Below are 27,474 nucleotides of genomic sequence, written 5' to 3'. Positions count from 1 at the left end.
CTGGCAGGCCATATACTGATGATTACCATGACAGACTGCAGCTCGACAGTATGTATACATGTAGGACACAGACACTTGGTGCTTTGGCTTGTACAAGCTGCCTTTCACCAGCACTAAATATTTTTTGCACACGTAAATACCAGTCTTGAATGTCTGCACGAGTGATTAAAGGTCCTTCTTTTTAAAGTGCAGGCTCTCTATCTCTAGTAATAACTTTCCCCAAAATAACAAAAAAATTTCTGTTTCGAGAGACTATTCAAATTGTCCAAGGCTGGGGACAGTCTCAAAATGTGGAACGAGAAGAGGTGATAAAGCAGAAGCTTGGAGCAGGTGAACTCCAGAAGGGGAATAACCCTTTGCAAGAGTAAGTGCGTGAACTTAATAATATCTCAGGCACAGTGTTTCCAGAGTGAACAATACAGCGGCTTGTGTTATGAAGCAGGAAAAAGCTATGACAGAAGCCTGGTTAACTGAGTAACACCGTCCTTATGTCAAATATTATGCTTCCTTTCTGCCCGCAGTGTTTAGTTATTGTGCCTTCGCTTCAGAATCATTGCAGCAAACCACAGCACAATTCAGGAGGTGAACAGGAAACGAAAGCCACCCGCAAAAATGTTTCTTAATAATTATGATTCCCTAAGAAGGCTGTCATCTAAACAAAAAAGTATTAATAAGAGATGAAAAATCTTCTACCCAGAAAAGTTTAATTTCTAAAAAAAAAATTAGCCATATAAAAATCCTCATCTCTTCGTGAATAAGAAACCTCCGATTACAGTAACATGTTAACAGTTTATCCTAGAAAGAGACAAACAAAGCATTCCATGTCCAAATGTTCCGCTGCTGCTCAAAACACACCCACCAAATTTACAAGCAATTTGATTTTATAACCTCCTTCCCCGTTACCGCTTTGCATGCTTAGATACAAGGCACCGATTCCTCTTGCACATTTTCTCATCATTGAAGCTTGTGAGAAAACTCTCTGGGATAAGTAACTTCAACAGTTAGGTGGGGACAGGGGCTTTATTACCTTCCTTCAGCGTGAAGACCCATCTCTGCCGGCTCTCGCGATTGGGTGCAAACACGTAGAGTATGTAGTTATCGTGGACGATCTGGAGAGGGGAATAAAGAAGGAGCCAGCCATGAGAGACAATCCCAGATACGCTGGGCACGAAGGAATCGCTGAAGGACAGAGATAGCCGCCCCCGTACCAATAAATTGCACACAAAATGGTGACGTGGGGAAGCAGAGTACCGGGGCATTCAGAAGCATCTCTTAACCTCATTGACTTTTGATTATTTAAAATGGAGCAGAAGCCCTGATCAAGAAAGAATTCTAGACGAGCAATGGTTTGGATCAATTTTATGCTGTTAAGAAACGCCTGTGAAATCAATGGAGACGTAGCAATTTCAATCTGACGAGGATTCAGCCCGTTATTCACTGACTGCAGTTTAGTCTTTAAAGCATCTCCGGGGAAATGGCATCTGTTTCTTAGCAGTTTCTTGTAAGGTACCTTCACTTAAGATCTAAGAGCCAAATTCAGCTTTTCTTGTGTCAGTATAAATCTCAAGCAACTCCCTGGAGAGTATTTGGGTTACTGTTATTCTTCAAAGTTTTTAATAGCTTTCACAGGGATTATAGAGGGGAAATAAGGAGCCGGAGCAGATGAACAATGAGCAATCAAGATGCTGTTTTCATCAACTTGGCCTTAATGACAAACGAAGGAAGAGAAATACAGAACATTTGTGAAGTTTCAGACTGGGGAGTAAAATCATCACAAGAACTGAAATTACTCAGAAACTGAATCGGATGACTACATTTGGGCCTAAAATTTGATGTAACGCATAATCTGTATTTCTTTTCCAACATTTATCTCAACAATTTAATGCCAAATGGGACTTGGTGTCTTTGATGCACAGATGCTTTGAAAAACTTTGACCACTGTCTTTAAAGAGATGTTTCTACAAGACAGCAGCCGTTTTTTAAAGTTTCTCCAGGGGTGTAGGTGAGGCAATGTTGATTATTGTTTAAAGAACAGGAAACATTTGCTATCTCTTGGCCTGAAGCCCTTACAGGCACACACAGACAGCCGTGTGTGACTCAGCTGCTTTGCATGCTACGGAGAGATAAATTATAACCTCTTTTACAAAAAATAGAAATAGGGGAGGAATAATTCCTACTCATTTAAAGCCACTCCTGTTGATATTATTGTTATGTCTGTATAATGTTTTGACAATCTAAGGCAGATTTTGAAATACTCAGCACGCAGATCTCCAAAACACGTAGCCATGAGCATGCACAACTGCACAAAATCACTCATTTCATGCCTCTCTGCAAGGGGCTCACTGCCAGATGAGCCACACAAAACCAAAAAGCTACTGGTGGCTCCACAGAAGATTTACAGCTGGATGCAGCCAAGATATTTAAAAAAAAACCCCAACCAGACAATATAATTTTACAAAATACCACAAAACTGACTGTGGGACAAAATTCAGACGTGCTACAAGCAGGAGCCATTACCACGACCTCAGTGGGCCACCGTCCATCATGACTGGTCCACTGTTAGCATCCCACCAGTACTGGCCACTTTATTTTGCTGTTCCTACAAGCATTGGAGATGTGGAGATACAGACTGGAAAATTCAGACCCAGAACAAACAGATCGGAGCATTTGTTCCTTCTCTAGTCCATGTTCACCGAAGTTAAGAGCAGTTGAGGTTCCCCCACCAAGCTTTCCCCGAGCCAGGCAGCTCCTACCCAGCCCCAGTTAAGAGCTTTCCTGTTGGGCTGCTCATCGAGAGCCGTTTGCAGCGTACGACAGCAACTTCTGCCACTCCCCAAAGCCCATAAATGAGGCCATCACGCTCTGCTCCTCTGGTTTCTTGAGTCCTCGCTATGCACCAACATAGCAATGTTTTCTAATATTCCAGGACAATTTTTATGGTCCTGGATGGGGACCAACCCAAGCTGGAGCGGGGGTTTCCTCACCCAACCTAGTTTGGGAAATAATTATTTCCTCTCCCTTTTCGTATCTCTGCAAGGTAACATTTTCCAAGGCTCAGACTACAGCATGGTGGACATGCAATTTTGCTGTTCAGGTGAAGACGTTAGAGAGGACTCTACAAGGTACTTCATGATTTGCAGAATGACGGTACCAAGCTAAACCTCCGAATTGTTGTTGGTTTTGAGATAACAAGAATGGGGGGAAAAAATCTGGCTTTATGGTTATCTTTTTTCTTTCTATAAAGTTATCTGCATTTTTAACTTTTATTATGTACATGGGTCACAATCATTAGCTTTTCTTTGCAAGTCTGAGTCCAGATATTTCGCTCTTTTAAAGCCCTCTGCGAACAGAGATGACCCTGTATTTGCTGAAATCCACAAACCATAATTGTTAAGAAAAATACTGTCACCAACATGATAAAATTCTGATAAATGGCGGCACAGGGAATAACATAATAAACAGGGAATTTTTGTTGCAACAACTGAGGAAATATTCTGTGGCATTTCTGTTTACATGGCAATGTAAATGTATCTCATACGTATTAATAATTAACACTTGGCAATGCGTTGCTCATCCTAGAGCTAGCACTCTTGGTCGTTAAGCCATCTCATAACCAAAAGCCTCTTGGTCGTTAAGCCATCTCATGACTGACAGCCCTCCCTGTTCTGGGCTGGCGTAGCGGCCCTAACACATCACACTCACCAGTTCCTGATGCAAAGGCCACTGAACGGGTTTAGTTTCAGCATCACGCAGGTAAATTGGCCAAACCCCTGGGTGGATTCCCCGTGTGAAAGATGGGCTTTCTCTGAACATGAGTTAGTGGGATAGCTGAATATTGTGTTAAAGGTGAGGTAGGATTAGAAGCTCTAACGATCCTTTCCAGTTTAACACCAATGACTGTAAAAGTTTATGGGTCTTGGTCTCTGATTTCCCAGTTCATTTCAAACCTCGATCTGCTTTTTCTTCCTTTGCTGTTATTCACCCCGGTGGTGGGTTCATTAATGGCTGCACTGTGGGGGAGAATTTTATTGAGATACAAAATGAAGTGATATCTCTGTCAGTACGGCCGATGGACAGACTCACCTGGAAAGGATATTTATACTGACAGGGAATGATGATGTCACTTTTCACAATTTCCACACATTTAATCCTGGAAAGTTCCACAGAACCCTTCAAAGTCCTTTTTTTCTAAAAGAAAGAGAAAAGCACTCGGTTAATGTTAATGATCGTGGATTAAGTGAGTAATTAGACAAGACTGTCATGTCCACAGGAGATTTAATTTTAATGGAGCAGAAGCAAATTAACTGATTATGTAAGACATTTAAAGGTATAAAGACTCATTCCTATATATGGCCGCTCTGTATGGATTGCATATACACATACATGTCTGCTCACACATACATTTCAACTCAGCACATGGATTCTTAGAGAACGGGTCAAAAACTCTGGTTGAAATTCAGGTTTTATTTTTTCTTCTAACAAAATGAAATGCCTTTTTAATCAAAAATGCCTATTTTCATGAAATGTTCAGTTCACTAACGCTCCTGATTCATACTGAAAGGCTATAAAACAATAAATATTTAATTTAAAAAAATATTCACCTACTGGGAATTTCAAAACTAAGCGTTTTATCTAAAATGTAACATTTTTACTGCATCTATTTTTCCAAGAAGCAAAACACTTCTTTGTTTTCGTTCTGTCTGGGTTTTTTAGCTGAGAAAAAAACCCAAACAAAATAAAACAGGAAATTTTGAAATAAATAATATCCTCAAAAACTTGCCGACAAAACAATTTTTCTGGCAGCCTCTGCTGCGTTACTATTCATCATATACCAGATACCTAGATAACAGTATGGGCGGGTAGGAAAGGGTAAGGAAAGAAGAGACACCCGAGCATCCCGGCCACCTGGGTGTACCCTGTGTCCCACCGAACCCTCGCCCGGCAGCTCCTCGGTGGGTGGCACCCAGCTTTTGCGAGAGCGGGGTGAGGCGGACGCGGGCACGTGGCCGGCGGGAGCTGAGCTAAGGCTGGTGCACGTTTCTGGAGGATTCACTACAAAAGCGTTCGCTCTTCGGAGGCAAACTGGTTTCCTGTTTTGATTCGTTTTCAGTAGGGATTAAGCACTAGCTGTCTCCCAGCTCAGCTTTGCGACAACGTGACGGAAATCGGTGAGATTTAAGAAGCCCCAAAAACACTTGCAAAAGCTTCTGTTTTTCAAAAACACAGGCAACTGTCAACGGGAGAGAGCATGAACTTCAGCGACCGTGTTGTACCTGTCGCAGGTTATTATTCAGAGACACAGCAAGACTTCGGCAACTTCCCTGCCCTGCCTCGGACTCCCAACCCAACCCTTGATGTCCTTCACCCTCCGGCTCACTCTTGCCCCTTGCTCCCTACATCACCATGACCCTGCAGCTCTGTCCCCATCACCAGGGCAAGGTGCCTGCCCTCTGCACGGCACCCCATGCCCACCCTCGCTGCCATTCCGTTACTACCTCCCATCAGTAAATTTAGCCTAAAACAGGGAAGCAGCTGATGCCACTGGGCATGGGGTGAGGTTTGCCACAGTGTGCTGTCAAACAGAGAGGCCCCGAGGCTCCCCAAGCCTTACTCTTGCACAACTGGATGGGAACTTCGCCTTTGTATACCTGGACTTGAGGAAAGAGAGGGAAATTACTAGTGTGGCCTCACATTGCTTTTGCAGAACCTTGTTGTGAGTATTTGGGTTTTGTATTTGTATTTGCTTGCAGTTCAACCAGCGCCTCGGGATTTACTGCCAGCACCGTCTCCTGTAGACAATATCTGCCTACGTAGCTCCGTGGGGTGGAGTGGTGGGTTTTTTTATATCAATAAACCCAAGACCGTAAAGCACCCCCAAATGTAAATACCAATTAACTATCAAGAGTATTGCCAAGCCTTAGGAGGCCTCACTGTACCCCATTTTCACCATGTATTTTCTTTCATTTTGTCTATTCACTTCTTTCTTTCAGACTTGGCTTCCTCTGTCTCCACAACCTCCTCTATCATTTGTTCTGCCCCTGGGACTTCTACCCTTTCCATGAGACACAAAGCCATTTATTTCCTATAAAAAGCTACAATTTTGCTAGCATTGAATCCTCCTTCATCTTATTCTTTTGAAGTTCCAGGGCTTAACCACATGCACTCCTCCTCTGAGGCTTTAGGAAGTGATGCTGTGCCAGTCACATGCTATTGCTCTTTCGCTGCAGGCTGGTTTTTGGTGATACCTTTCCAGACCCTGCTGAAAGACAGGGTCCAGCCTTCTCAAGGAGCTTTGTGCAGTCGTCCTGCAGCTCTCATCACCTACTGTGCTCCTTTTCATCATGTAATTTCAGCAACGGAAGCTCCTCATAATCTCACGTCGCAGTGCAATGTCAGGGTGCGTCTCACAGCCAGGGCATTGCCCGGCAGATTTGGGATTTGCTGATAGAACGCAATTACAGTCCCGCAGCAGCACAACCAACTGGAATTACCACTCACAAACCAGGCATTACCCAGAAACGGCGCTGGAAGCTAAACATATCCCTGCCTTTGTGATGCCTGACTGCACTTTAATCCAACAAAAGCAACTGGGTCATTGGGAAGGGAGTGGAGAGGAAAAGCCTGTTAAAAATGGTCTCCAAAAACCTCAGAGACTTCTTCCTAAAAGGGCTAAAACATTCTGACAGATCTCCATTTCTTGTTTTCAGTCTGCCCGGAGTATAATGAAGTAGATGTTTTAGCTGGTTGGTCAGAAAAAACATCAGTGGTCTTATTGTGTAGTGTGTGTGTGAAGATAACCAAGGCATGCTGCTGTCCCACAAGAAGTACAGCATGCTGCAGATCAGTCTGTCCCGTTTTATTTCTTTTGGTCCGTTATTTGCAATATGCCAATTCCAGGAAGGAGAGCCAACAGCTCTGAACGGAGCCAGGTGCATCACAAGCCCGTTATGGTCTTCGTCTTTGGTATTGCACCTCCTCTTGCCACACAACTCCAGCAGCTCTTTCACTGATTAATCCTTTAGTTTGTGTCTACTGCATAAACCACCCGACCACAATGGTCCCTATTTGCCTTAGATACCAGGACAACTGACTATGGGACAATTGACATAGCCCTGCCCTGCAACACAAGAAGGCATCTCATCATGCTTTGTTGGGGAATGAGCCACCTGGCATTTATCATGTGCCAAGACTACACCACCACCGACACTGCTACTCACTCATGCCATGGCAGCTTGGCCACCCCACAAAACAAATCACTTTTGCCCAGCTCAGGGTGTGGGGCAGGGGAAGGAGCGGGGACATGGAGCCCGTGGTGGGAGGGCAGCGAGCCGTCAGCGGCTGCTGCAGGTGACACAGATCTGCGCCGTGAGCACACTTCCTGACCGCGGCCCTGCACCCTCCGGCTTCGTGAATGTCTAAGATCTTGTAAGATACGGGGCTGTGCAGTCTGAGAAATTTGCTACTTTCTGGCTAACACTTTGCTGTTGCTATTTGCGAAGCCCATTCATCAAATGTGCTGCACCGAGCATTTAGGCTGAAGGTCCTTCGGTGGATGCTTAAAGGTTTTGCTGAACCCCACCATTTTTACTGAAGGGCCCTAGCAAAAAAAATAGCCACCAGTGGTGGAAGCAGAGGGAAGGGAGGGAGGCCAAGTGCTAGGGAGAAGTAAGGCAGGGATGGGCAGAGAATCTCAGGGAGCACGGGAGGAGAGAGCAGGCGGCATTTGCTGGCAGGCAGAAGGGCAGCATGCCATGTTTCCTAAAGCCATCTAGGAAGTATGGTCCCCTTTGTAGCCCAGCTGTGTCCCACCTTGGATACGGAGTCCTTCCTCCTGCCACAAGGTCCATCCATGAGCCAACGTTTGCCCGCTGCTCCCCCGTTGCAGCTGGACATTTTCCCTCGGTAGGAGGCAGGGGAAAGCTAATTTATAGCTGCGGCGGAGCAAGGTAGGAAATTCCAGTCCTCTGTAAGCTCAACCGCAAAAAACATCTCCGTCACTAAAAGCATTTAACGACCTTCTCTGTAGTGTTCGGGTTTTTTTGTAAGAATCTGAGCCAAAGTTCATTCCCTGTTTTCACTTATTGTCTTGACTAGAAGGAACCATTCTTAATTGGTGATTAAGTAGATGAGGGGTGTTTGCCTTGGACCTTGGCATGACCTGCTTGTCCTGTGTCACCTGCCTCTGGCTGGGCTCATGTGCAGCCCGGACAGAGGCAGAAACTGGTTTTGGGGTTTCTTACTCTGTGGGCTTGAGGTGGTGAAACCAAACCAGTTTTTTCCAGTGCTATATGCAGTCCCTTGGGAACAGGCAGGGAGGAAAAAAAGCAAAAAAGCAAAAGCTTTGAATTCTGCACGCCACTGGAATAAAGTGTACGTAAGTGTGAAGGGAGGCTTGAGTGCACATTGAAGTATTTTTAGAGTGGCAATGAGAGATTGCTGTGCTGGCGAGAGCAGCGCCTTCAACATCTACTGCAGGCGCTGGCCTTAAGAGGACTACCGTACCTCTGCAGAGGGCTTGTACTCGCACAGCAAACGCTCTCCAGACCCCCGTCCACGACTCGTACTAGTGACAGGGTAACCACACACAGTAACAACAAATTAGCGGTAACAATAACATGACTTAACCATATGATACTGCTGTCACCTATAGCTTTGTGCCGCTGGATTCTGAACTGCCGTATACATGCACCACCGTGTGATGGAGAGGTCAAAATAGGCTCAGGAGAGGGCATGAGTTAGTTTTGGGGAGCAGAGGCGATGCAGCTGCCCTGGGGCAGTGATTGAATGCAGGTAGAATGTCACGTGTGCCTTTTCAGCAGGTTTTTCTCATAACAATCGACTCCCCTTCCAAAAGTTGGTAATACAGTGCTCAGCTTCCATCTGTGTTGCTCTCCTTTGGCTGTCAGTAAGTTGCACTTTCCTATAGAAAAGTGGATTTACCGAACTCAAGTGCTGTAAATTCAGCCTGGGATCTTCACACTTTTTCCTCCTTCATGTCTGTAGTCACCCGTCATGAAGATTTGGAGGCCAAGTTGTATCATTAGCTCTGCCTACGGGACCCAACTGCTTCTAAGAACAGAAACTCCTCTCCTGTTGATACATGGGCAGCAACAGGACAGGGAAAAAAAAAGCAGAAGCAGAAATCCTTTCCACTCAGCTGATGAGGGCTAAGAGTGAACAGAAGCAAAAAGAGAGCTGGCTTCTGTGTTCCCAGAGCCCACAGCTGTGGCTGAAAGCCCACAGGGGTGGATGTCTTAAGTAACACAGCGACAATTTTACGATGTTGCTATTAAGAGCACAGTAACTAATTTTAATTACTCCCCCAGCTATGAAGAGCAAAGGGACGCGGTCACAGCTGGGAAGCGGCGTGGGCTGCGCCCGGCTCAGCACACGTTCTCAGGTAGCACCAGCAACGAGCTGAGCTGAAAATGGGAAAAAATGAAAATGGCTGAGGGAAAATGGGAAAAAACCCCAGTAAAACCCACCATAAAAATGCCTGTCTTCAGAATAACTCAGGCTGATTTCAAAATGACTGAAAAAACATTGCTTAAAGTTGAAGGGTCTTTCTCTCATACAGCTGTCTCTAAGCTCAAAAAGGCAAATTAAGGTCTACGTTTGTGCAGTCAGGTCCTTCAAGATATTCCCGATCTGCTTCCAGGAAAGCATTTGAGGCTGTTTTTGTAGTTCTACTCTAAACAGCAGACACTGACGACTCTTGAAGACAGGCCACTTGGCTCGTGGACATCTGTTGTGGTCTACGGTCACACTTTTATACTCTCATGTGGTTAAATTAAGCTCTAGGAATAATATAGGAATATATATCCATTGCTTGCTCTGATTTCTCTCCATGTAACTCCAAATTTACCATGTTAAAGTCCTACTTGAGCTATTAAAATATCATTTTATGGGGGATATCAGTACGCGTCCTCAGGCACCATTACAGGTTTAACCACTGGTAGGAAATAAATGGGTCAACGAAGAGACCACTCCAACAGACCTGTCTGTCTCTTCGCAGACAGATTAATATCAACGTGAAGCAGAACCGTTGTGCAAGGTGTAACACCTTCCAACGGCAGAGAGCTCGACTTGTTGTGGTTTGGTGAACACCATCTTTTTAAATGAGCGACATGTTACTGCCTCTCAGGTACGACTGAGTAGTAAGCAGTAAGTTGGAAAGGAATTTGTTGATTTCCTGAGCTGCCCAAATCTGCTTATGCCTGCGGTGTTGCAGAGTCTCCAGTTTATTTGCTACTTAAGCTATGGGCCTCGCATAGTCACGTGGTGGTGCTGAGATAACAATTAGGAAGAACACAGAAAATAGTAACTAGGAGTTCGTGAGATATCACTGGAACAAGAGGGACTTATTTTTAATGGCAATTCTCCTGCTACGGTATTTTTCCACTGACCGAAAGACTCCAGCATGAACTTGAACCTCCTTGAACACTCTGTGTTGATACAGTTATTTTGTATCCCTTATCATATCCCTTATCTATACACTGTGGTACGTGCTGTTTTTATCATTAATAGTTTAGGATATTAAGAACTGTTGATTGCTGGATTGATAGAAATTTTGCCTGAACCCCAGCATTGTTCAGTATTTTGGGAGTTCTCTCTCTTATTAGGAGCACTGATAGTTTGAGGTTTTATGGGAAATAAAACAATTTAAACATTTTTTTAAATGAAATTTGAAACCTAAATTGAGCAATTTGAATTTTAAAAAAAGTTTAAAGGAAAGTAATTTTGCTTTTCCTGACGATACTAAGTGCTCAAAAGGAAAATCAGAAGGCGGTGATAATTGATAATACCGGGATTTTCAGTAGAGCGCTGACTGTTGTGTTATGCTTTAATACCTCCAATATACTTGGAGGTATTATATTTGATATTTAAATCCCTAAATGTAGCTGCTCGGTTCACATGTCTATCATGACTATTTTGTCCTCCTACTTGAATTAAAAAAAAATAAAATTGTTTTACAGCTGTTTTCATATCTAAAGAACATGAAAGTGTTTTCGAGGTGGGCATACCCTGGATGCAGAGTGCATCGAGTTGTGTTGAAAGACAAAATCAGGTGTGACCAGTGCCTAAGGTGCCTCTGTTCATCTAAGCAGCAGATGGAGAAGCACACCTTGGTGCCTGGGGAGGCAGCTGGTGGGCTGTGTCTGCTCCACTGCTGGAACTCATCCGTGGGCGCTCCGCTGCAGTTCTCAGTTGCTGCCAACTAGACCAGTTGCAGCCACTAACTTCTTTTTGCCACGTTTCCAGGGACCTGCAAAGGTCTCCTTGACCACACCCTCACCTGGAGCCCAGGGCATGGGAATAGACCTAACAAACAAAGCTGAATCACAGCAAGTTCCTACATCAGAAAGTATTTCATCTGCCTGTGACACATTACGGCGCTGCTTAATAATGGTGCTGCCTGCTGTCCGTACACACCATTTGCGTGGTTCACTCACTGGGCAATGTCGCTCCCAACAACTAATTTCAGTATCGAATCTTGTTTACTGAGGCCAATACTGTTTGTAGCCAAAGCCTGTCCCATGCAAACAATCTCAGTTTGTTATCAGTCTACTCAAATTCTCAGCTTACCTGGGGAATATCAGCTACAGCAGAATTACTCCTACTATCCTTATAAAGTCCTATAGGCCAGATCCAGTGTTGCATTTCCATCAAAATAATTTAAAAGCAGAGAAATCTAACTTTTTTGTTGAAAGGGAAGAGGAGTCAATAGAGCCACGTTGAAGACCCAGACCTCAGACACTTAGCCAAGAGTTGGCTGGTTCAGTGTTCACTCCTCCAGGCTTGCTAAGGTGTCCAATTTTCAGAATTACATGAGCTGAAAACAGAAGACGTGCAGGAGAAAATCGAAACCATAACCCTTCTGCACGATTTCTATGGTACAAAGTGTACATTGTCATGGTCTGTGTGAATCTAACATTCAAGTAAAGAGATCCGGTGGAAAAGCACAGTTGGCCATAAGAGCATTTTTCTCTTGGCCCATCACAGGGCCTCACACACCTGCAAGAGCCCAGTATTTTCACTGAGCTCCTATTTTAAGATATGACAAAGCCACTTCCAATGTTGACATTGTCTCAGGTGCCATCTGAGATGATTATCAAGGTGCACATCACTGCTATCAGCTCACATGGTTTGACAAGAAAATCAGTGTCACCATCAAGAAACAGAAGACAAAAAAGGAAGATTCTTGGCTTTCACATGAGCTTTCTAATATGATGGAAATAGGTCTTTTATGTTACATAAAAGCATATGGAACAACTACTGAATACTGGATTAGTTTCTTCAAAACTATTCTTGATTTGAGCAAAGACTTAGAGAAGGAATGGATCGCTGTGAATGCAAAATTCAGTGAAAGAAGGGAAGCTAAATTAAATTGAATGAATGCCATTATTTTTTCATGTGAAAAAAAAGTACAAGCTTTAAGGTTAAAAAAAAAATCAAAATTGGTCAGAAAGGATGAAAGAGTATAAAGCAACAGGCAGGCATTGCAACAATATCACTTACAATGCTGATTGCAATGTAAAGCAAAGACAGGCACTGGAAGCAAAAATGGCCACAGTAGAGAACTCTAATAAAAGGTAACTATTAGTCGTATTAGGAGGAATTCCTTCCTTTTTAAAGCTATAAAAAACATGGGTTGAAAATTTTTCTGCATCCTTAATGTTCTCCGACAGAAGAAAGATTTGAGCTTTGTAATTTAAAGAAGATGGAAGTACGTGACATTTGCTGGGAAGACATTGCTCAGACATAATTAAAAAAAAATCTTGAAAGATTAAAGACCAACAAATACCTAGGCAAAGACCTAGTAGGAGCAGAACCAAGTATGCACAGAAAATGCAAAAAGAAAATAATTAGAATCACATTCTGGAAGATAAAATGAGTTATTCCAGCAAAAAGGAGCTATTTTTGATTACCAGACTCTACCACCTATTTGTAGAGTTAGAAAGGCCATAGACACCAGACAGAACAACCCACATTTTGCTTACAGCAATCTTGTCTAGACAATATCACCACCCTGAGCCATGCCGCAGAAGTCGTGAACGAGAACTACAATACACGGGAACTTTGTAAATATCCAGAAAAACATTTGATAAGATGCATCGGAACAGGTTGCCCAAAGACATGAAATCTCTGTCCTTGGCTTTCAAGCAGTGGCTAGTCAATGCCGCAGATGACTTGTTCTAGCGTTGGCGATAATCCTGCTCCCAGTGTTGATCTAATGCTGGCCCCATGCACAAAGTCTGACTAAATGGATTTAGGAAGTGCCCTCCAGCCAGTACTACCCTGATTCTGCGATTTCACGATAGAAATGGGGCTCATTGTGGCAAACAATATAAACTTACTCCTCCCTCAACTCCAATAATATGATTCAGATTATTTAAAAAAAAAATAAATTTTAAATTCAGAGAGGTGTACTATAGGATTCATTTAACATTAGGCACAGGTTTGTACCTTGTCTCCACCTTATTTAAGGTTGTATTGATTTTATTTCATAAAAAGTCGTTGAAACAGGTGTGATGCAGACAGATGCCAAGCCTGGCTTTTTTGTGGGTGATATGTGTATTATTAATAAATTAGTTGGAGATATGCATCAGCAGACAGATGGTATTGCAAATTCTGGCAAGGAAACAGAACTTGTTAATAAAAACATACCAGGTTATGGAGAATGACGTATCTCCTCAGATATGTATTTATTTGGAAGGTAATCTTTAAAACCATAATCAAATTAACTTTAGATGAGGATTAGAGCTTCATGAATGTTAAGGTATTCAGAATACACAAAGCAATGAGAAATGGTATGAACGGTCACTCTAATTAACGGGAACACCAAACTGGAGATCTTTAGAAGAAAAGTCTTAGTCTGTTTACGTTAGGCTCTTGGGGGAAGAAGCCCAAGTCTTTCCAGAGCAGGATGGACAAGTGGATTCTGTGTAGAATTATCAAGGTAAAATGGATGGCTGGACCAAGGAACGAAGCGCTGCTTTTGTTACCGTGGGTAGTGGGACTGTTGCAAGTAACCCTACGTGTAGATAATGCAACAGAAGCAGCTGAAGCATTTTTAGGATGCTGATAAAAGGCTTTTCACTCAAGTTTATTCCTTTGTTCTCCTGGAACAAGAGACTGGAAGCAAATTTCAAGACACATTAAAGTGCCATCTTTATATCTGAATATCAAAGATCAGAATGAAAGTGCGCGGGACAAAGCTGCCTCATGCTATGTGACCTCTTGAGCATCTGACCAGTGTAGGAAGAACAGTGCTGATGTAAATGAAAAGGGAACGTGGTCCTTTTCTGTGTGCTCCTTTCATTGCTGCCTTTTAAAGCTGGACTAGGAATAGCCCATGGGAGCATGAAGATATGAAATTTAAAAATATTTATGTGCCTGGACTTTCCAGGTGTTAAGTGCGACTTTCCCAGCCCTGAAATACTTCTCATAATGCCTGTATAGGGCAAAATGCCTATTTTTGAAGAGGGAAAACTGTAGCATAGGGACATTGAGCGCTTCTCCGTAGTTGATCCAGACAGACCCAAGCACTCTCTGCAGGACTGAGCCGTGCCAAGAGGAGCAGCTCTGATGCAGAGATCGTGCAATGGTAACGGTGTGGTACCATTAGTGTGGTACCAGCCCTGAAGCCAGTGGCCTGTTCACTAAGTGTGGCATCAGCCTCAGACATCTGAGCCACTTGTAGCCTACAGCCAGCTTGAAATACAGGGAGAGACGCTTGTTTCTGGCTGTCCCCATCCAGGTAGGAATGCAAGGTGCTGAAGACTATGTAAGAACCTCTACTTAGTGTCTGAAATGTGAAACTATCTCTCTTCACTCTCCTGTCTGCTAACCTGAAGGATTTACCAACAACCGCAAGCCATTAGGGGAATGGATATAGGAATGGATATAGGTAACTCACCAGTTGAAGTGTTTTTGCTAAGTAAGGGCATTTGAAACTCTGTCCTAGACACCACTCCAGAGGGATTCGCTTGTCTGCTTCTTCTGCAGTACTGCAAGTGCACTGGCACCCTGCGAGTATCGCATAGTGTCTTCACTGTCGGTTATTCTGGTGAGGATCAAACTCATTGAAATAGTTAAAATGATTACTCCCATGTGCTCCTTGACTCACACGCACAGTAGCTATAAGATCAGACCCTGGAAACAAAGAATTTCTGCCTGCGGAATTGATTTGCATGTTATAATAAAGACACTTCTGATGTATTTTAGTAGAGACGGGGGCTGAATGCATGTGCCTGTTATCAGGGCTGTGCTTTATGTTAAGACAGCCCTGCATTGTGCACTGCGTAATGAATTCCAGAAAACACAGCTTCTTATTGTTGTCACTTATTGGGGGCTCATTCTCCTAATGAGATACATAAATATCTTTCATTAACATTAACAGCGGTTGTGTGCTTGGCCCCTGCGGAGAACAGTGCTCTCTGTCTAGCTGTGGCCCTTACGATGAAAATGCTATTACAGTTACTGCAAAAATTTGCCTTTATGATGTTGGTTGTCTGGAAAGCTTTTGGAATCATTTACAGAATTATCCCTGTATCCCTTTGACCTGTTTATTTCCTTGCTTTGGACTGCTACAATATTTATTTCCTTGCTTTGGACTGCTACAATAAATGTTGAAACATCTTTTTATACCCACAGCGTCAAAATGCAGAGGAAGGGACTGGGTGCTAAACTCTGTTAAATACAGGCAAAACAGGTAAGCCTGGGCTTAGTGCATAAGCATATGCTTTACTTTAAGCCACCTGACTGAAATCAGTGGGGCTTCTCGAAGCGTTAAGCAGTTCGCTAATTGTTTTACCTGACTTTATGCACAGGCTGCTCTTACTGACTGACTGGGGACCAGAGCGGCGGACGCTGTATGGGGTTGAACTCGGAGTGCAGTGAGCCACTGGACAGGCTGGGGGGGGTTCTTAACGAAACTCATTGAAAACACTTACAGCAAACATCCACAGAGATTTCCCTTGAAAAATATGTAATTTAAAAGCCAATTTAAAAGCTGTTCCCACCTGTAGGGTGCAGTACGCATGCCTAGGGATACTCCCCATCGCTGCAGCCAGCTGGCAGAGAACAGCAATGTCCTTACCACTTTGCCCTAGACCTCCAGAGCAGGGGGGCCACATGCAGACTGTGGGCTGGCAATGGTGACAGCCTGTGGACAGCCCTGCCAGCCCCACAAATTACCTGAGAGAGTCCCCGCGGAGCAGAGCCAATCCTGTGCCAGGGCCTGTGGTACAGAATGAGCACTACAGACCATCGATTCCAACCCCTGCGCACGCTCCCTGGTGGTTCTCCACGGCTCACTCACGGGGATGGGCATAGCCCGTGGGTCGGGCAGGTGCCATCATTTTTCCTTCACTGGCTGTGACCTCGATTGTTGGGGGTTCATGCCGTTCTCAGCACAAAACAAGACGGTTCTTTCATGGGCTGCCCTAAGCTTTTCTCTCCAGAACAGCGATGACCTGACCATGTGGAGGTCTCACCAGGATGGTCTAATTTTGGGGAAAATCACTGAAGAGGCTGAGGATCGGTTCTGGGAGTATTTCATAAGACAAACTCTTTTCTCCCCATTTCGTACTAAGTTCTTCTATTCATGTAACAACCTGATTTCGACAGTTTGTGTCAGAAAAAAATCAGTGTTTCATGGCAAATCAGCCCTGTAATTACAGATATACCCAGCATCCCTCAAATGTGTATCAGGGCCTAAAGTTACAGGTATGTTTACGCATTAAGTGTCGGCGCATATATAATGTGTCCATGTTTATAATAGATAACATATGACATAAAGTAGACAATATACCAAACTCTTATCTGGCCTAATTGACCTTCAGGAAGATTAGGGGATAAAATTTCCAAAGACACTCACACAGCATGTGAAATCTGTGCCCCACTGAAAGTCACCGAGCCAAATTTTCCGAACTATTTCATTGTCTGAAGATGCCAAGAGACACCTACTGCAATTCGGCAAAAGTATCTAGGCAAAGTGTATGTTGAATTCATCTCAAGTCCACCAAGACTCAGAAAGTACCAAAGAAAATTATTTGTAAAGATGTCTCTAAATACCTACAGCAGAATCACTTAGATGCTTTTGAAAATTTTACCCAGAGTAATTAAGTGGAATAGTTAGAATGGACTTTAAAATCTTAAAATAATGGCATTTGAAAGATAGTTTGGATAGCAGTCAAAGAGAGTCTCAACCCAAATATAGGCACAGTATGCAGCAATAAATATTTTCCTATTTAAATACGGAGGTAAGAGAAACACAAACTATAAAATAAAAGTGAGAAAAACATTTTGTTGGGCACATTTGAGAGAAAGAACTTGCAAGTAAAAGTGACTGTTAACTCTTAAATCCAACCTGAACTGCATTATGATACAATACATCATACTTCACTTTTTTTGTGTGTGTTCAGTTTTAACTTCATTTTCTGCAACTGAGCAAGATCAGATGGTCTGAAGTTGCCAAGGCTAGATAGCAAAGCAACATGATCCCCAATGCTGCTCTGCATACAGTAATGGTGCCTGAAGATAATGGATTAACAGTATGTTCAGTGACTGTTAGAAAACAAGCAATATTATTTAAAACCGTAATGAGGCTCAGCAAACATCCAGCTAAATAGAAGAGGGAAATAATTCTCACTTCACTAGAACACTTAGCACAACGGGGTGCACAGACTGACTTCTAATTTTCTTCATATTTAGCAAATCAGGGAAATGCAAGCTTGGGAAAACAATGCCTAGTCTAAGCACGGATCTCATCATCACATCCCTTCTGAAGCTGACTCTGAAGACTAGACCATGGCAGAAGACTAGGATGGCAGCTGAATTAGTTATAAAATGATAGACCGGTCTCCTACCAGTCATCGGGCTGCTGCCCTGAAGAGAAGAATGAGAGAGTGAAGATCTGCGGACGACCTTCTTCGCAGATGCAGTTAGGGTACAGTTGTGAACTTCGTGATACGCTGCTCCAGGTCACCCCTGTCCCGTGTGAACTGCCAGGCAGCTGTTACACACACCGGTTACAACAGCCCTGATAAATTCCTACAACAAAACTAGATCCTTTCTATAAAACAGCCAGGTAGTCTTATTCCTCCATGCACACCAAATGCCCGCTGACCAGAAGCTCTAGATGACCCCTTTGACCATTCCACAATTTTCAGTGAATGGTGCTGTAGTAAGGACCAGAAATGTTAATAAAATTTAACAAAGATCACCCTTCCCTCCATTAGCATCCTTCCCTTCCTTTAACAAATTTTGTCCTTCCCTCCATTACTCTATTACGAGAGAGAAAATGGCTGACGTACCCCATGGCGATGTTCATAGTAAGCCAACTTGGATTTGGTTAAGACAAAGAAGCGCACTTTAAAGTTGGAGGGTGAAGTCCTTCTCTTCTGCTGGGATTTTTTGATCAGCAGTTCCTCCAAGAGCACACAGTTATTCATGGCTGAGCCAAAAATGGCCCTCTCCCAGGACAGGGGATGTCTGCCCTACGCGCTGAGCGCCCGTCCAAGAAAGAGACACAAGAAGGAAGACAGTTAAATAAAAAAAAAAAAGAAAAAAAAGGTATTCAAAAGGCAGCGTAGGTGCTTTGAGCTTTATCTTCCCATCTACAGCAAAGCTTCCTTTCTGTCAAACCATAACCACATCCTCTCTGAAGTCATAAAATGAACAGCACATGTCGAAATATAGGCTAAGGTAAATGTTGTGGAAAAAATAACATTTGAGGGACATTTAGTAGATGTGAGTCAATGATTAAGGATTAATTAAAAAGGGGTGTGGCATGATTAAGCATCTGTCTCCTACTCGCCCATTTAGTAAATACAGTTATAAATAGACGTGCTGAACGTGGATGTATAGGATGAGTGTCTCTCCCGTCCTTTTAGAAGTAGGTCATGCATCCCTATTTCTTTTTTGAAGGAATGATGCCTTCCCATTCAGAGTATTTAACAGTTGGCAGTGTGTCTCAGAGATTTCATACAACTTTTTTTGAGGAGGTTTCCCACATAGCACGAAGGTTCCTACTATGTAAGCATAAAAAATTATATCCAGGATATACTTGTATAAGAAATTATAAATATTTGCACTCATTAGATATTTAATCTGAAAGCAAATGGTTACAATAACTGATAACTAACTAATTACCATTGGTTACTATTTACTGATTACTGACTGCTTCAGGTGCAGTCTGATGAGTCTGTGGCTGGATGGTCCAGGCGGCGCAGGCAGGACACACGCTCTGCGGGTGCGATCAAGACCAGTGCAATCAGCAGTGACGCAAGCACGAACATCGAACCAAGCCCAACTGGTTTCCTCGCGACTTCAGGGAGTCATTCAGGGCAGCCTGCACCAGGCTAAATATAGAAATATAAAAAAATTAATAGGTACCTAATGCATTCAGCACACCACCACTGCTATGTTTTAAAACAAATGCAATTTATTTTTCTTGCTGATGCTATTGAGGACTGGAGAGATGGAGTCTGGTGGAAAGTGGGGAAACTGCAAGATAAGTATTTTCATTACTTAGGTATTTTTGAAAATTATTTCAATCTAAATCATTTACTAATGCTGACTTTTGGCTTTACTTTAGCGTAGCATTGGGGTATAAGGAGAGAGCTCCCTATTGCTGATATATTTTTAGAGTTGTTTTCAAGCTCCAAAGAAGATACTTCATTATTTTAAATTCAGTTCATAGAAAAAAAAAAATTGAACAAATATCAGAATTGTAAACTCTACTTAAATGAAGATTTGGATTTAATAGGGCAGTTGGTAGACAGATTTGGGAACCATATTTCTCAACAGAATGTATTGGTTATCCCTCCCAAAAAATAAGAGGTGGCATATCCCTTCCTTGCTGTTCTGTATTATATTGTTTAAACAGCACGTTCCAGGGATCATGAAGCGTTCCTTACCAATTTTGTTCAATGCTAATTGAGAACCGGCATTTGCCATAAAAATACAGTTTAAAGATAGCACTTGATGTACAAATCTGTAAGAGAATTTGCTAAAGGCAATGCACTATCATGGAACAGAAACAAGGACAAACAGAAGCTGTTGTGCAGTTGGTCCCTGTGTGTGTGTGTGTGTGTATATATATATATATATATATGTATGGTGATCTTGCTGAAGATGAGATGTGGCATGTATCGAAACATTCGTCATGCACAAGTCTAGCGAAGCCATGTTTCGTTTCTTGGCAGAGTGACTGAGTTCCAAGGAACTCTTGTGGTTGAACAAGAAAGACGACACAAGTCTGTGATCTCCTCAGAAATCGTCACTGCTGCCAAGGGGGATTTCATGTCTATTTGTAGACTGGGATCAATACTCACGCCAAATTTCCCAGTTCTTCTACAAAACAGTTTGCCTCACTTATATAAAAAAAGCAGAGTCTGCTGGGAGTTTTCTAAAATTGCCCTCCGTGTAAACAGCAGCTATTCAGACACTTCCAGACCTTGTTTAGGTGCTCGCACCTGTAAAATACACATAACTTCTCTCACACTTGAGAATTTGCTGTTTTAAATCATGCTCAGAGATCTTTTTCTTGTAATTAATAAACCAAAACATGGACAGTAGAGTGCCTTGACAAACTGTATGGACTTCACTCTGCTAGCAACAGTGAATCCACCCCGAACGGCTGTTATTCTTCATCGCATTTTGCTTGATTTGTGTCGGTACAGATGAATTTATAAGCACGGTTTGTAATGTTGTTGCATTTTTAGCCATGAACACTTATTTAGGATTACGTTATTCTTTCTGTTCTCTTCTTTGCACTACGTGTAGCATGTTAAGGACTTTCTGAAAAGTCTTTGTAGCTCAGGGGGCTGCAGTCTGGTGGCAGAGATGTACAGGTTGTCTTCTCAGAAAACCGAATATAAATAGAAATGCAAGGGTGTGACATTGCAGCTCAGCCGAAAAAGCAAGGCATACAGGACAGCAAAGAGATGAGACACCAACATGTAGACCTCTGAGAGGAGCAACGCTGCTGGAGATGAGAGGATGTGGGGGGAGAAGAGATTCAGCAAGGGTGGTAAGTAGTGGGGGGAGAGCTAAGAAATTCTTTGAAGGTAGTGACTGGCAGCTCAATTTCTTCGTGAGATAAGAGATGAGTTGGCGGAGGGACATGAAGAGGGGAGCGATTTGATCAAACGTTCAGATAGGGGGTTGGCAACTGCGATGTGATGCGTTGTAGGAGGTCTGACGGGAAACAGCTGCGAGGGTCAAGGCAAGAGAGAAACGGGGAGCAAATGAGATTTGGCTCTGCACGTGAGAGAACCGGACAGGCTGAGCTGCTGTGGAAGGCAAGGCACAGATCTGATACAACACGTAGACAGACAGACATGCATAGTTGTAAGAAAATAACCACAGATTTTGGCCTGGAGTGATAGAGAATCTGAGAGTTATGTCAGAACTAGCAGGATTTAGCAGATGAGATAGTCAATCAGAGATTTCCAAGGTGAGTTCAAGCTAATGATGGGCCAGCTAAGATATTAGACAGGGGGAAAAGTCAAGACAGCCAGATTTAGGAGCCATTGACATAGACACAAAGGCTGATTTCAGTGAGAGCTTGTAACTATTTCTGCTTTGCAATATCTTTATCAACTGACAACTCTTCACTGTTGAGCTGGGGAGGAAGGTAGGGACTGATGTATTAGATCTAACCCTTCATGTTCCTTTGTCGCTTTAATCCCAAAGCCCATGTGTAGCAAGCACAAAAATATTTGAGTGTAGCAAGCCAGAGTATGAATACTCTCTAAGTCTAATGAATATATAGCCAGATTGACATGTATATACAAAACCATATGGTCTAAGAATTGTATTTATATTTAGTTATACATTTATGAGAGAGCAACCAGCTCTGTGCATTTGAATTTTACTTAATTTCAAAGATCATGATTTCTTGTCCAAATTTTAAATAAAATTCTTTGTTGCCTTCAGGTCATGAACAGTAGACATAAATCATATATCATCATCCATCTGGGTGCTAATAGGTTATAACCCTTTTAAACAAAGCCTCCGTCATTTGAGGGCTTCAGGACCCTTCTACAGTAGATTAGGAGATATATGGGTATATCTATATAGCTATATAGATATATATATAGTTAGGTAGAAATACCCTACTTGTCTAGGATCAAGTTGGCTCCAGAGATGGAAGATGTGAGGACAAGTCTGTAGAGCTCCACATACAAACTCCAAAGCCTTCCTGAAAGGGCTCCTTGGGTGAGCTGGACTATCCCGCTACCATGGGTATCGCACTTCTGGAACCTGACCTTGTGTGACGGTGCAGTGATGCACCGAAGGTATGAGCACACTCCTTTTCTTCAAGGCTTTTGTCACCGCTTTGTATTGTGCAGTACAGAAATTCTGTATACGTAATAGAAAAGAGTTAAATATAAGTGTCCTAAGTATCTTAAACCCGCTGTAAGTCTGTCCTTTAAGAAGAGGAGACAAAACTTGATGAATTTTTTAGGTATCCTACATCTTCTCTACTTAGGTGCCTTTATAAAGCCTGCTACCATGTATCCTTTGACACTTTTCCATCTGCATGAAGGAAAAACTGAAATATTTTCAATTTTTCTGATTTAAGTTTGAGCTGCTGTGCGCACTAAATAATCCTCTGTGCTGGGCAAGTAGAGGTTACAGGTAAAGGTGTTCTTATCAGCTGTGGCCTCAGTGGGCTCCTTTTTTTCTTTTAGTCACCTTTGTTCTTCCCTTGCTACCTCCCGCAAACTGGTCTATTTCTGCTCTGAAAAATGTTATTTTAGGGATTGGATTTTTTCTTAGGGGATTTACCCAGATTATGCAGTTCACACTTTTATTACTGCAGACTGTGGAAATCTCCCCACCCGCACATCCTGCTCTGATACCAATGCTTATGTCCTGAAGGCGGCAGAGAAATTTATCAAGTTAAATATAGATAGTTTTTGTTTTTGTAAAAAAACAGACCGGAAGGCTGCAACTATATTTTCACTCTCATAAAACAACCTGTATACTCGTTTCATGTGTAATATTTGGGCCAGGTTTAGTGCCTTGGTGCCAGCTCTTCCTTTTCACAAGCAGTTCAATACATGATTATCGTTCAACTTCCAAGCTTCCAGAATTCAATCCATTTTGCTACTTAGCTTTTTTAGAGTGTGAGAAACTTTATTGAGTTACTCAGCTGTCTCGCTTCTTTGGCAGTTCATTATCACCCCAATAAACATGTCTCCAGTAGACCCAAAGAGCAAGACAGAAAGCTGCAGAAAAAGGGAAGAATTAGGCTGGTCTTTACGAGCCAGATGCATCCAGCTTTCCTCTAGGTCTTACAGCTGCACCTTTGAATCCGCTCACACTGCTCCCAGTGACCAAAGGAGTTGCTCTTGTAGAACCAGAGCAAGATTCTCCTGTGAACTGTTCGGGAGCCCTGGGAAAGTAGCTGCCTTGTTCTGAGCATCTGCAAGGAGGATGTAGTGAATTATCCATGATGTGAATGCCTGCAGCAAATCACTCCCAGGCTCACTGACGTTGGCAGTAACAGAGAACATGTTTTATACTGGTGAACTTGCACAGGGTTAGGACAGGCTCGTCCGTGACGAAGGTATAATGCTCAGCTGCTCTCTCTTAGGCAAAAAATGCAGAAAGGAAAACCTAGTTTCATCAGGTCACACCCAAACTGGGAATTTGCTCCAGCTCTTTTTATTAGTCCCTGCCTATCGTGGTGCCACTCTGTTACTATTTCCTTCTGAAGACAAAGAAGTGACTTACGCTGCTGGCAAAACTGCAGTGCTGCAAATCCCGTGGTTTATTCTGGCAAAGTGACATGTTTGCAGCTGCCCAGGTTGCTGATGGCTGGATAGGGATTACTTCTTCATGGCATGCAGGCACATTTTTTGAGACACGTTAATTTACAAGTTACAATAGGCACACACAGGACTGTGACCAAGTAAAAACCCAGCATTAATGTCTGCCTTAAAAAACAGGTAGGGAGGGTTGCTTCCAGAAACAACATTAAGACTATGAGCGTAGGGAACAGTGCTGGCTGATTCTATCAAAATGTGCCTGGATTTTGAGCCATGTCAATTTATTAACCAGCAGTGAGGTATCTGTTCCATTGCCAAATAACCACCCAGGTTCTGTGCTGAGATCTGAATCTGTTTGAATCTGGTAACAGGCTGTACGGCAAGAAACAGTTCAACTGTCGTGTGCGTTGAAGATCGGTGTGCCCCAATTTTTACATGACGGGCACATTAAACTTCTTTCCTGCATTTGTAGGTGCACCAATAGGCAGCAGCTGATACTTTAGTCTGAAGAGTCAGAAAGAAAAGGCAGCACAGCACTGCGCTGCAAATTCATTAATTCCCAAAGCCACAGCAGGAGACAGGGAGACGGGAATTAACCACAGCAGATGGAGACATAAAGCTTGCTTAAGTCCCCTTCACCCCTAACAGGCTCCTTTTCTCTTCCCCTCCTCCCTGGTATATCCTGCAACAAAGCCTATAACAATCACCAAAAAAGGAAATTCCTGAGCTTGATGCTTAACTAGGCTGTGAGATGTAACACTCAACCTAAACCCAACAAGAGGCTGGAACCGAGTTGCATTTTGGGCTTATTTTTCAGACAATGTTGCAAAAACCCCCCACACTTTTGTTTACTATTTAGAGTGCCATAGCAATCAAAAATGGAAGAAATACAATCTAGCACAGAGGAGAGTAGCGCTGTTCTAAGACCATGCATGAAAGTGGGGTTCATATTTGCTACACTTGTACAATGCTTGGATTCAAATTCTGATAAAATAACTTAGCATACTGCAATGGCACACACGACCGCTGAATTAACGGAACTGGAATGCCTGATAATGAAACGTGCCAATTTGCCTAAAATTAGTTATGAAGAAAACCAAAATAAACTTAGCTAAGGCAATAAATTAAGATGTTGTGTCTTTGAGGCAGAGAACTTCATCGTACTGATTCCCCATCTGCTGAAGGGATGTCCAGGTTCATTCCCACAATTTCCAGATGCTGTAGGAATTGTGCTGAATTGTCAGCGGTGGGCTCGTACTGGATACCATCCTTATTTCAGAAAAGAGCTGAAATGTAGCAGAAAGCAAACTGTCGAGCGCATCATCCTCAATTCTCATTTGGAAGCAGTGTCATCCATGGGTCTTCTGAGAATCAGCCATGCTACCAAGAGTGAAACTGAATCTCTGTCTTCTTCTTTCATTAGTTGTTATGTCTTCTCTGTCTTGGCCACTACATACAGACTGGGAAAATGACTCACAATCACAGAGATCGTGTAAAAAACAAGTGCTTGGCCCCTCACTGTTTTCTGCTTTTTGAAGTCACAGTATTTTACATCCTTGCTGCACAGTTCACGGAGTGCAAGGCAGTAGAGAATCAAGCTCAGCTCCTGTTAAAAAAATGTGAAATCAAAGTCTGGAAAGTCCAAAAACCCCAAAGATGCGTTAGTGCCTCCTACCACATGGGTTTTCTCGTGCATCTCTGGAGGCGGTGCCTTTTATTCTCTGCCTGTATTTCAGGGTATGATGTAACAAGATGATTTGAGACAAACTAAGAGCTTGCTGCCACAGAACCAAGGAGAACTGTTCCCCTCACCATCTCCCCAGCCTCCCCCCTTCCTTCTGCCTACGGCTCCCCTCTCTTAAAAGCTCGCCCTGGTACTCACTGGATAGATAGCACAGTGAGTTGACTTAATTCACTGGAAGGCTAAAACCAAAATGTACAGTCATGTTTTTTGTGGGGTTTGGAGTTGCGACACTTTACTTTGCCATCCAATGCCGGACGGTGATGGTACAAAGTAGTGAGAAGAGAGGACTGTACAGCCAGAAGTTTGGGGCTGGAGGAGCAGTGAAGGAAGAAAGGGGAGCAGCACCAGGAGGAAAGAATAGCGGAGGAGGCTGAGGGAACAAGACCTCCCTTTCCAAAGCATAAAATTGTTTAATTGCAGTGTGGAACTGCACCCTTGCCTGTACTAGAAAACCATGCTCCGAGTTCCCTGTTTACGTGCCTTGATAAGATCTGAATGTCTATCCTGGAGTACTTTCGCTTCTTCAAAATTTTTATTTGTATGTGTTGAAGTAGTACTTAGAAATAACCACTATGTTAAAAAGAAAAAAAAATTAAAAAAGATAAGCCATCTCGGATCCCCCTGGCTGATAGTGGCTGATTTTCTGCTCCGAACTCTTTAGATTCTCAACTGACAAGATCATCAGCTGATGAAAGAAGCCATGTGGTAAAGTATTCTGATTTCATGAATGAAGATTAAACGTCTCTTAAATCTTCCTCCTGATCCCAAACGACCTTGTGGATTAATATGAAGAGGCTCAATGACTGGTTCACGTCAAACACCAAGCCTGTGGCATGGGAGACTACCAGAATCCCAGGTCAATACCTGCACCCAAAGCACTCCTTCACTCTGCGGAGACCATAAATTCCATAGCTGTGGTAGGAAAATGGCGACTGGTGGAAACTTTTTAAATGTCTTCATTTTTTAACTTTTTTTTTGTGTGTGTTTTGTTTTTGTGTTTTTTTTTTTTTTTAATTCTTATCAAAATAATTAAAGCATACAATATTTTAGACTCAAATTCCCTTTTGTGCTTTTGAGTTTTCTTAAAGGTGGCTCTTACTAACAGATTCTGCACTAGCACAACTCCTACTTTTCAAAGGGACGGTTAGCCCAGGTCCAGTGCTGGAACACTGAAAACCAAACACAAGATGGGCAAACCACCTTTTCCTGTTACGTTTTTTCTGCATTGTGCTGCCCACTGTGGCTGCTCGTTGGGGTATTTCTGCACAAAGAACAAGAGCTTTCTGTACCCGGGCTCCTGGGTCTGAGCAAGCCATTCACGCTCGTGACATTTCGGTCTGTATAGATGTGTTTCTGAAAAGAACACTAGATGAATTCACCTCTTGGGGCACCACAAAATCCTTAACGTAAAGACCTTTGTCTCACTTCTGAAGTAGAAGTAATGGCATCAAGGGCAGAAAATGTGAAGATACCGCTTCAGATATCAGATGGCGTCAAATACGGCAGTCTAGAGACTGTTGACAAATACAGAACAAGCCCTGATCAATTTACTGTCATTTTTCCCTAAATCAAAATTGTAAGTCGTTACCAAATAGCAAGAGGCCTAGTTACTTAAAAACACCTGAGGCCTAGTTACTTAAAAAAAATAAATAAATCCTTGAGCCTATATATGAAAACATAATTTAGGCCATATCCATATATACATATACATGGAAAAATAGTGAAGTATAATCGCACGGATTACATCAATCTGGGTGAATACAGAGAAAAGAACCAACCTTTAACTGAGACTAAGTAACGAAGAGATATGAGACTAAGAAACAATGTAGTCATTAATCAGCAACATGGTGTAAAATATGTAAATGCTGTACAGCATGGCCAGAGAAGGCCCATTATCAATTTGATAATTCAATCTGTGAATTTTGGTAATGGGTAAATCCT

General features: G+C 42.7%; 1 protein-coding gene across 1 annotated transcript in view; it reads right to left on the bottom strand.

Annotated features, from left to right (window-relative positions):
- The window catches only part of ITK (IL2 inducible T cell kinase), a 34,267-nt gene extending 15,663 nt beyond the window's left edge, over positions 1-18,604 (bottom strand). Inside the window, exons 1-3 of the mRNA XM_074604306.1 lie at positions 18,321-18,604; positions 4,084-4,188; positions 1,028-1,109 (exon numbers count right to left, since the gene is read on the bottom strand). Coding sequence (XP_074460407.1) covers positions 1,028-1,109; positions 4,084-4,188; positions 18,321-18,458 — 325 coding nt within the window. The 5' untranslated portion in view covers positions 18,459-18,604. The remainder of the gene's footprint in view (positions 1-1,027; positions 1,110-4,083; positions 4,189-18,320) is intronic.
- Positions 18,605-27,474: the final 8,870 nt, after the last annotated feature.

The sequence above is a fragment of the Larus michahellis genome, chromosome 11 (assembly GCF_964199755.1).
Source record: "Larus michahellis chromosome 11, bLarMic1.1, whole genome shotgun sequence".
Taxonomy (NCBI): domain Eukaryota; kingdom Metazoa; phylum Chordata; class Aves; order Charadriiformes; family Laridae; genus Larus; species Larus michahellis.
This window is presented reverse-complemented; position numbering and strand designations above follow the sequence as displayed.